The 10,578-nt window shown below is 43.2% G+C and overlaps 1 protein-coding gene across 3 annotated transcripts in view; it reads left to right on the top strand.

Moving 5' to 3' along the window:
• Positions 1 to 149: 149 nt before the first annotated feature.
• LOC608989 (radial spoke head 10 homolog B) overlaps positions 150 to 10,578 on the top strand; it is a 58,893-nt gene continuing 48,464 nt past the window's right edge. For 2 of the 3 annotated variants that reach the window (XM_038539472.1, XM_038539470.1), the window contains exons 1-3: positions 150 to 1,008; positions 2,573 to 2,889; positions 8,116 to 8,191. In XM_038539472.1, coding sequence (XP_038395400.1) covers positions 2,633 to 2,889; positions 8,116 to 8,191 — 333 coding nt within the window. In that variant the 5' untranslated portion in view covers positions 150 to 1,008; positions 2,573 to 2,632. Of the gene's footprint in view, positions 1,009 to 2,572; positions 2,890 to 8,115; positions 8,192 to 10,578 lie in introns of those variants that run through there. The other variant, XM_038539471.1, reaches the window with a different exon arrangement.

Genomic DNA, 10,578 nt, shown 5'->3' with positions numbered 1-10,578 from the left:
CTTTAATGCTGCTGTTTCATTTCTGTGAGGTGTGAATTGCAGGATGTACTTGTTACTGGTCCTGAGTGGTACTGAACAGAGCAGAATAGTTTTTCATGGAATCTCATCCCATTTGAACTGGGGCAGAGACGGAAATCAAAGTGCCCTCTGTTGACCCAGACAGCTGTCTGACCAGTGACCAGTGTGGACCACCGCCCTGTGCTCACCCTCCCTCCCAGCTTCCATTTGCAGACTTAGAATTCTGTAGATGTAAGGAGACAATCGAGTTATTGTCAGGTGTCAGGCAGTATGCCTCTGTGCCCTTGGACAGGATCTTATTTGATAATTTCGAGAACTCTGCAAATTAGGGTCTAGTAGGCACCACCCCTCTCCCACCTCCAAGACTGCCATGTCCTAATCTGAGAACCCTCAAATATGTGACCTAAATGGCCAGAGGAGGCTCTGAAGATGTGGTTGAGGGAGGGGTCATGAAATGGGGCAAATATCCTGGATTGGCTGGGTTGGCCCAATCTAGCTGGTGACTTAGAAGTTGGGAGACCCTTTCTCAGCTGATACGGAAGATGTAGGAAAGCGGTTCTAAAGGATGGAAAAGGCAAAGAAATAGGTTTTCCTCCAGAGCCGCCCAAAGGAACCAGCCCAGGTGGACTCCTAACTTAAAATCCTAAAATAACAAGTTTGTGTTGCTTTAAGCCTTTTAATTTCGGGGCAATTTGTTTAGGGCAATGGAAAACCGCCTGAATTCTTGTGTTATGGTGAAGATAAAGGCTCCAAGGCCATGCGGCAATTGGCAGAGCTGGGGAAAACCTGGGTCCGGTGCGTCCAGCTCCAGATTGCCACCTGGCCTTCCCGATGGATCTGAAGGGCTAAGGCCTGAGGCTCAGCCACTTCTCAGCCGGCGGTCCCTTTAAGGACTGGGCGGGGGCGGGGCCCGCAGTTGCCTGGAGACCTGCCCGAGTCTGGACGCTCCGAGTCCCGCGCAGCACGTCCCCGCCGAGGTCTGGCAGCCAGGTGAGCGCCCTGCCGGTGGTCCTGCGTGCGCCACTACAGACGTGACGGCCAGGTCCGGCTCTTTAGCCAGGCGGCCGCAGCCCCAAGGGCCTGAGCGGGTGCGGTGGGCGGGAGGTGCGGGGCACCCCAGACTCAGAGAACGAGCGTTCCTTTTTCGCTGTCTGATGAAGGAATAAATCACGATAATACGACCTCACACCAGGGAGAACAGAACATCAAAGTTAGTGGGAAAAATGCCAGGAGAAACAAGATTTGCCTTATTTGTAGGTTGGAATTCATTGACAGGACTAGAAAGCCTATCTATAGCAAAGACTCACCTGGGCCTCCCTGGAGAGAATAATGGGGCTTTGAAAGAAAGAAAAACGGGATCATGTTGGTGAGAGCAACCCCGGGTGGGTTGAGGTGGCAGGTGGGGTGTCCAAAGGATACCATCCAAGCAGTGAAGGGTATGGGGAGCTCACTTGCACCCCTCAGGGTGTGAGGGGAGACTAGACCTTGACCTTCACCCCAGGACTCATCTGTGTGTCTTGCTTGTTGGACTGCATGTGATCCTTTCAATGGGGCCAGTTTGGGGGGCCATGAAAACTATGGCTTTGGGCAAACATCATGCCATTTGTCTTCTGGCATGGGAGGCACTCAGTCTGGCATAGGGATTAGGCAGCCAATGACTTCAAGTTCAAAAACAGGAAAGTGACATAAGAATCACTCCATTGGGGGATCCCTGGGTGGCTCAGCAGTTTAGAGCCTGCCCTGGCCCAGGGCGCGATCCTGGAGTCCCGGGATCGAGTCCCGCGTCGGGCTCCCGGCATGGAGCCTGCTTCTCCCTCCTCCTGTGTCTCTGCCTCTCTCTCTCTATGTCTATCATGAATAAATAAGTAAAAAAATCTTAAAAAAAAAAAAATCACTCCATCGTTGATAGTGTGTTCCATACTTTCAGGGGTTTCTTGTGCATCACTTCATGCAATTCTTTTTTTAGATTTTATTTATTCATGACAGAGAGAGAGACAGAGACAAAGGCAGAGGGAGAAGCAGGCTCCATGCAGGGAGCCTGACGTGGGACTCGATTCCAGGTCTCCAGGATCAGGCCCTGGGCTGAAAGCAGCACTAAACTGCTGAGTCACCTGGGCTGCCCTGGTGCTGTTCTTTCTATTTGATATCTGAAGCAGAAGGAGATTAACCTCAAGAACACACAGCTGGTAAGGTGCAACGCGGGAGCCTGAATCCAGCTCTTAAGCCCTCAGTCCTGCAGATGTAGTGAGAGATGGGCTTTTAAAGTATAAATTTGCAACATGAGGCCATAGGGATTGAGCAGCTAGCTATTTCTCATGTATTAGCTTACCTTCTTGCTGAAACACTATTTTAAAAGAAATGGTAAGTGGCGGTTCCAGTTTTTTAAAGAGTTTTAGGGACAACCAAGGAGATATTTTTATAAACTGGTGGTACTTGATAGTTGTAATTTTTCAAGCTTTGGGAGGAGAACGATCATGACATTGGGTTGTAAAGCTAGAAGTTTAACTACAAGTGAAACCTGCATGTATTTAGAGAGGTGATTTTTATTTTTCAGATGACTCTGATCAGCACCTTGAAACAAACAGTAAAGTAAACTTTAGGACTTCTAAAGACAATGGTGAAAGAAAAGAAAAGAGCAGACAAAAAGGGGGATAAGTCTGCCCGCTCTCCCTCCTCTCTCTCCGATTATCCAGACTTTGCCAAACAAGATGGCAACACACCTAGACAGGAAATGTCCCCTGGTGCTGTCCCAACATTGGACATACAACTCAGTGAATTGATGCCCCGAAAAGAGTCCAAATATGATGAGCAGCAGGATGAAGATGCCACTCAGTATGAAGAACCCATTCTCACCAAACTCATAGTTGAAAGGTGATTTTAATGGGCTGCATCTTCCGTGTTCTCCTTTCTACCACTTTGATGCTCTCTGTTCTCTCTCTCCCTGCAATCTCATACTTTGGCTTTCCCTGCCCCTTTCCTCCCTAGATGATTATAAACACCTAGGTCTCCCTCCTGGAGTTTGAGGTTCAAATTCTTAACTTCCTACTGGACATCGTCCACTGGTCATCAAACCCCCTGTGTCCAAAAGCAAAGACTGCAGGACTTGAAATGAGATCTGGATTAGAGTCACCTCTGCAACATCAGCACCATCATTGAACTTTTCTAAGCCTCAGGTTCTTTTTTTTTTTTTTTTAAGGTTTTATTTATTTATTATTCATGAGAGGCAGAGACATAGGCAGAGGGAGAAGCAGGTTCCCCATGGGGAGCCCAATACGGGACTCTATCCTAGGACCCCGGGATTATGACCTGAGCCAAAGGCAGATGCTCAACCCCTGGGCCACCCTGGCGCCCCTAGTCTCAGGTTCTTAACTGAGGAAAATACACTCATAGAAGGTTCCTCTACATGTTGCTACATTTCTTCCAGCCATTGGCTTCTCCACTGCCCTCTGCTGATTTCTTCCTTCCTCTCCAGGCTGTCCTCCTCCTCTCCTGTGCTTGTGTATTTCTTTTTCCTCTATGCTCACTCCACCTCCTCATGACCTCTTGACTTGACTGTTGGATTCATTTCATAAAGATTTCCCTGCTTTTGGGATCCCTGGGTGGCGCAGCGGTTTGGCGCCTGCCTTTGGCCCAGGGCGCGATCCTGGAGACCCGGGATCGAATCCCACATCGGGCTCCCAGTGCATGGAGCCTGCTTCTCCCTCTGCCTGTGTCTCTGCCTCTCTCTCTCTCTCTCTCTGTGACTATCATAAATAAAATTTTAAAAAAAATTAAAAAAAAAAAAGATTTCCCTGCTTTCAGGCTCCTCCTGAGCCTCTTATAGAGATTTGCCTTCTTAATTGTTTACATCACTCCCTGGATTAGTTATCTGTCCTATTAAGTCACCTCGTGATAATTAAGACAAATATTATCTCACACAGTTATGAGGGTCAAGAATCTGGAAGCAACTTTTAGCTGGGTAGTATTGGGTTAGGATTTCTGGAGGTTCAGCCAAGATGCGAATCTAATACACCTTAAGTCTAGTGGGTACTTGGTCAAGATTTATCACTTGAATGATATTAGTGGTCACTTTTATTTTTATTTTTTATTTATTTTTCTTTTTTTTTAATTTTTTATTTATTTATGATAGTCACAGAGAGAAAGAGAGAGAGGCAGAGACACAGGCAGAGGGAGAAGCAGGCTCCATGCACCGGGAGCCCGATGTGGGATTTGATCCCGGGTCTCCAGGATCGTGCCCTGGGCCAAAGGCAGGCGCCAAACCGCTGCGCCACCCAGGGATCCCTTGTCTTTATCTGACTTATTTCACTTATAGTACTCTCTAGGTCCATCTATATTGTTGCAAAAGGCAACATTCCATTGTATAGATGTGTATGTATTTATGTATATACCACATTTTCTTTTTTCATTCATCTATGGATGGACACTTGGGTTGCTTCTAAATCTTGGATCTTGTAAGTAATGCTGCAATAAACATGGGGTGCATTTATCTTTTCAAATTAGTGTTTTCATTTCCTTTGAGCAAGTATCCAGTGGTGGAATTGTTGGATCATATGGTATTTCAACTTTTAATTTTTTGAGGTATCTTCATATGGTTTTCCAGGGTGGCTGCACCAATTTATATTCCCACCAACAGTGCACGAGGGTTCCTTTTTCTCCACATCCTTACCAATACTTGTGTCTTGGGTTTTTTTGTTTTTTTTTTGGGGGGGGGGGGTTGAGTCTAGCCATTCTGACAGATATGAGATGATATCTCACTGTGGTTTTGATTTGCATTTCCCTGATGACAAGTGATGTTGAGCATCTTCCCATGCATCTGTTGGCCATCTGCATGTCTTATTTGGAAAAATGTGTATTCAGGTCCCCTGCCCATTTTTTAATGGGATCATTTGTATCTTCGGTGTTGAGTTGTATCAATTTTTAATATATTTTATAAGTTAGCCCCTTATTGGATATATCATTTGCAAATATCTTCAGTAGGTTGCCTTGTTTTGTTGATGGTTTCCTTTGCTATGCAAAAGCTTTTTATTTTGATGTAATACCAATAACTAATTTTCACTTTTGTTTCCCTTGCCTGAGGAGTCCTATCTAGAAAAATGTTGGTATGGCTGATAACAAAGAAATTACTCCCTGTGTTTTCTTCTAGGAGTTTTATGGTTTCAGGTCTCACATTTAGATCTTTAATCCATTTTTAGTCTGTTTTTGTGTATGGTATAGGAAAGTGGTCCAGTTTCATTCTTCTGCATGAAACTGTCCAGTTTTCTCAACACCATTTATTGAGAGACCATCTTATTCCCATTGTATATTCTTGCCTCTTTTGTTGTAGATTAATTGACCATATAAGTTGGGTTTACTGGGCATCTATTCTGTTCCACTGATCCATGTGTCTATTTTTTTCCCAGTACCATATTGTTTAGATTACTACAGCTTTGTAGTATATCTTAGAATCTGGGATTATAATGCCTCCAGCTTAATTCCTCTTTCTCAATATTGCTTTGGCTATTCAGTATCTTTCATGGTTCCACACAAATCTTAATATCATTTGTTCTAGTTCTGTGGAAAATGCTGTTGGCATTTTGATAGGGATTTCATTGAATCTGTAGATTGCTTTGGGTAGTATAGACATTTTAACAATATTCTCACAATGCATGAGCATGGAATATCTTTCCATTTGTTTGTATTGCCTTCAATTTCTTTCATCCATGCTTTATGGTTTTTGAGAGTACAGGTCTTTCACAACCCAGGTTGAGTTCTTAACTCTTTCTGCTATTATTAGTGTATGGAAGTGTGACCAATTTCTGTCAGCAGACGTTTATTAATGAGCTACCACGGACCAGCTCTGGGTTGAGCACTATAGAAGGATATTAAAAAGTAGGAAATATGGTCTATGTAGGCAGCGCATAATTATATTCTACATTGTGCTCTTTCTAGAAAAACTCAGCTGAGTGTCAGCAGTATGCTCTTAGTTGAGGGAAGGTGGAGCCTGGGGTTACCCTGTTGTGAGAACCATAGGAGTTGAATATCCTGACATCAGGGTGGTCCGGATCCAGGCCAGGAGCACCTGGAAACATATATGTGGTTTGGGAGTGAGGGGAGGTGTCTATACCATTGAATGGTATATGGCTTCTTTAAAAAATCCCTGAGGGATGCCTAGGTGTCTCAGGTGGTTAAGCGACTCCCTTTGGCTCAGGTCATGATCCCTGGGTCCTGGGATCAAGCCCCGTGTTGGGCTCCCTGCTCAGCGAGGAGTCTGCTTTTCTCTTTCCTTCTCCCACCAGCTTATGTGCACGCGCGCTCGCTCTCTAAATAAATAAATAGATAAATAAATAGTTTAGTCTTTCCCTCCACCATATTCCAGTTTCCTCCCATGGGTTGCCACAATCTCTCATGAATTAAAAGAAAGTCTTGGGGTTTTACAGGTAAATAATCACACAATCTTCCAGTTAAAACAATTGCCTAACTCTTGTCAATATTTATGCAGATTGCCTAAGTTTCCTGAGTTTTCACATGATGCAGAACCTCTAAAACAATATTGAATAAATAGTGGGAAGAGGAGGCATCCTGTTCATGTTCCTGATTTTCAGGGAGTTGATCTTGGTATTTCACTCTCAAAAATCATATATGCTATCTGTTGCCTTTTCATAAGTAGTCTCTTATGTTTAGGTAGTTCCCTCACATTGTACTGTGACTAGAATTTTTAAAGAAATGATTACAGAATTTTATCAAATACCTTGCTGGCATCCTGCTATAAACCTACAGTCTTTTTCCTTTGATTTGCTGATGCTATGAATTGTGTTTATAGACTTTCTTTTTTTGTTGTTGTTGTTTGTTTGTTTTTTTGTTTATAGACTTTCTAATGTCAAATCTTCCTTGGATTCTTGGACAAATCCCAGTTTGGTCATGGCTGTCACCTGATCATTTTTCAAACCTGACTTACCCCAGAGCTTAGGGTTGAGTGAGATCCCGAATTGCATGTTATCCACCCAGTTCTGAACTCAAAATCTGAGCACTGTTCTGAACCTCCCACTTCTCCAAAGCCAGCACATCAGCAAACTCTTCTGGCCCCATGTCTAGAATATATCTTTAAAAAAATTTTTTTTTCTACATTATCCTAATAAAATACACCTAACATAGGGAGTGCCTGGGTGGCTCAGTGGGTTAAGTGTCTGACTCTTAATCTCAGTTCTTGATCTCAGGGTCAGGAGTTCAAGCCCTGTTCTGGGCCTGCTTAAAAGAAATACACATAGAATTTCCTATTTTGACCATTTTAAGTGTACAGTTTAGTGGCATTAAGTGTATTCACCCTACTGTGTGACCATCAACACTATCAATTTCCAGAACCTTTTTCATCATTCTGGACACTGTCCAGAATAAACTGTCACCTTCCATCTTCACCCCTCTTCACTCTTTCCTTTGGCTGTTAGCTCTTTACACAGTCTTTGGCACATAGCAGCCAGCCAGAGTGTTCTTCTGATGTTAATCTGACCTTGTCCAACTCCCTTCTTAGAACCTTCTCCAGATTCCTCCTAGAGCTCTGGGTTTTACTGTGGCCCTCTGGCCTCTCCTCTTGCCCTCCTGTGTTCCAGCTGGGTCACCCTCCCTTCTGTTGGCTGACCTTGAGCTGTCAGGTTCTTTACTGCCTCAGGGCCTTTGCACTTGCTGTTCCCTCTTCCTGGGATCCTCATCCCAGGGTTCTTCATAGGGCTGTTTGTTTCATGACCTGAACATCTCAATTCAGCTCTCATATCCTCTGAGAGGCCTCTGCCTTGACCTCCTGTACACAGCAGCCTCCTCCTACTTATTCCCTGATCACGTCTTTCACAAAAGCTGATCAGGATCTGGAATTATCTTGTTTGTTTGTTTCCTTTGTGTTGTCTGTCTCTACAGTGAACTATGAGCTCCCAAGGGCAGGAACTTTCCTGTCTTGTTCACAGTGCCAGACCAGGGCTTAGAAAGGGGCACAGGGACCCTCGGGGCATGTTTATTGAGTGAATGAGTGTGAGATGTCACTTGGACTTCTTCACTGATGTGAATTGTCAATTTAACTGTCACTTAGATTTGCTTATGCCACTCATTGCCTTTAGCTTTATTTCTTCGTAGCTATGAAGGTGAAAAGGTCCATGGACTATATGAGGGAGAAGGCTTTGCAGTCTTCCAAGGATGTTGCACCTACCACGTGAGTTACCCATTTTGGGAACGGGCTGGGAGGAAGGTCAGAATGTCCTGTGAGAGTTTTAGATTAGTATTTTCAGAAAAGACCATTAATGGGGCACCTGGGTGGCTCAGTGGTTGAGTGTCTGCCTTTGATTCAGGTCGTGATCCCGGGGTCCTGGGATTGAGTCCTGCATCAGGCTCCCCACAGGGAGCCTGCTTCTCCCTCTGCCTGTGTCTCTGCCTCTCTGTGTCTCTCATGAATAAATAAATAAAATATTTAAAAAAAGAAAAGCTCGTTGGTTCTTCAGAAGAAATTAGAAGTATTTTCTGCTCATTTTATTGTGAATCCTGATGACCTATTTTTACGGTAAAAACATGGCTCCATACAACTGAAGTCATCATTTTAGATTTTCTTTTCTTGATTTGTATTTATTGTACATACAATATTAAGGTGACTAAATGAAATAAGGAAGAGGAAAATCCCAGTATCATCATCATCCTTTCCCAGGAAATGTTTTGGGTGTGCTGTGTGTCATTTTTGTTCCTTGAATGGAAGTATCAGCATTTATGTGGGCCTATTGGTTTGGCAGATAAACTCTTGAATCTTTTTCCACTTATGAATACTTTGCTATATTGCTGCATGGTTTTCATAACTTAAATATTTTGTGGTAAAACATATATAAAATTTATTGTTGTAATGATTTTTAAGTGTAGAGTTTAGTAGTGTTAAGGGCATTCACATTGTGGTATAATCCTCCCCACCATCCATTTCTGGAACTTTTCATGTTTCCAGGCTGAAACACTGTCCCCATCTAAACACTAACCTCCATTTCTTCCTCTATAAAAATAAAATGTATTTTATTTATATATAACTTAATTATATACTGTATATAAATATACACGATATTTAATTATATAACATATATAAGTATATATACTATATATATAGCACAGTGTTCTGACTTATTATTCATTACATACCATAATTATTAGATACTTTTAAGGTGTTTTTATTTTTTTGCCATCAATAATGATACAAAGAAACATGTGCTTATAATAAGAACATGATTATCAAAGAAATGTGCTTATAATAAGAACAAATTTTTGTGGTTGGGGTCATAGAGCATGGGTTTCAGTACCCTGATTTTTTTCCCCACTAAACATATGACATGTTCTTATTCCTGTGTCATAAAAACTCCTAAAAATGCCATTTTTATGGCCAAGTGATACTAAAATGTCCCATCTGGCCTTTGCCAGTTTTGGAATAAGCTGTCACGTTCATTCTGATCAGAGAATTCTTTCAGCACCATGGCACTAAATGTAGCCCTGGTGTGTGAATACTTCAACACGAACCTTAGTTCTTTTCTTTCTTTCTTTTTTTTAAGATTTTACTTATTTGAGAGAGAGGGAGAGGGAAAGAGAGAGAGAGAGAAGAGGAGAAGAGAGGAGAGGAGAGGAGAGTGTGTGAGCAGGGGGAGGGGCAGAGGGAGAAGTAGACTCACTGGTGAGTAGGGAGCTCCACTCAGGACTCAATCTCAGGACCCTAGGATCATGACCCGAGCTGAAGGCAGACGCTTAACTGACTGAGTCACCCATGCGCCCAAGACACCCAGTTTATTACGTGGGCCAATCCCTCCCAGGCTGCTGAAGTCGCAGTATCAGCTCCTCCTACCCCAGAGGGTTTGCCTTGGTTACCTAAAGCTCAAGCTGGACCCAGTGGCCTTGCCCTTCCCATACATGTGGGGACAAACACCCTCTGTTTCTAGATGATCTTTTCTCCACCCATTGCCTGCTACATGCCCTGTAAGCTCTCCATATTTTCCTCAGACTCAAATTATTTTGATTAAAAATCATCATCAGGGGATCCCTGAGTGGCTCAGCAGTTTAGCACCTGCCTTTGGCCCAGGGTGTGATCCTGGGGTCCCGGGATCGAGTCCTGCATTGGGCTCCCTGCATGGAGCCTGCTTCTCCCTCTGCCTGTGTCTCTGCCTCTCTCTCTCTCTCTCTCTCTCTCTCTCTCTCTATGTGTATCATGAATGAATAAATAAAATCTTTTTTTTTAAAGTTAAAAAAATAAAAATCCTCATAAGTTACATCTCCTTTATTTTTTTTATTTTTTTATTTTTTTGTTACATCTCCTTTAATTTGTGAGAGCGGCAAATCCAGCAGAATAACTCTGTAGCCCCAGGCCCCACATCATCAGACCTCGGGTTTATCACACATTTAGATCACCATCCCCTAAAGATAATAAAACCAAACACTTCTTGAACCCTTTGCCCTTACCCTGTAGATGCAGCGTGATCCTTTCCAGTCTAATTTGTTAAAATACTGGTGGTTGTGACCATCATCAGTTCCATAATAACAAACAAGAACCAGCCTATGGTTAGAAAACCGCTCCGTGGCAGCCTG

This window comes from Canis lupus, chromosome 6 (genome assembly GCF_011100685.1).
Source record: "Canis lupus familiaris isolate Mischka breed German Shepherd chromosome 6, alternate assembly UU_Cfam_GSD_1.0, whole genome shotgun sequence".
NCBI lineage: Eukaryota > Metazoa > Chordata > Mammalia > Carnivora > Canidae > Canis > Canis lupus.
This window is presented reverse-complemented; position numbering and strand designations above follow the sequence as displayed.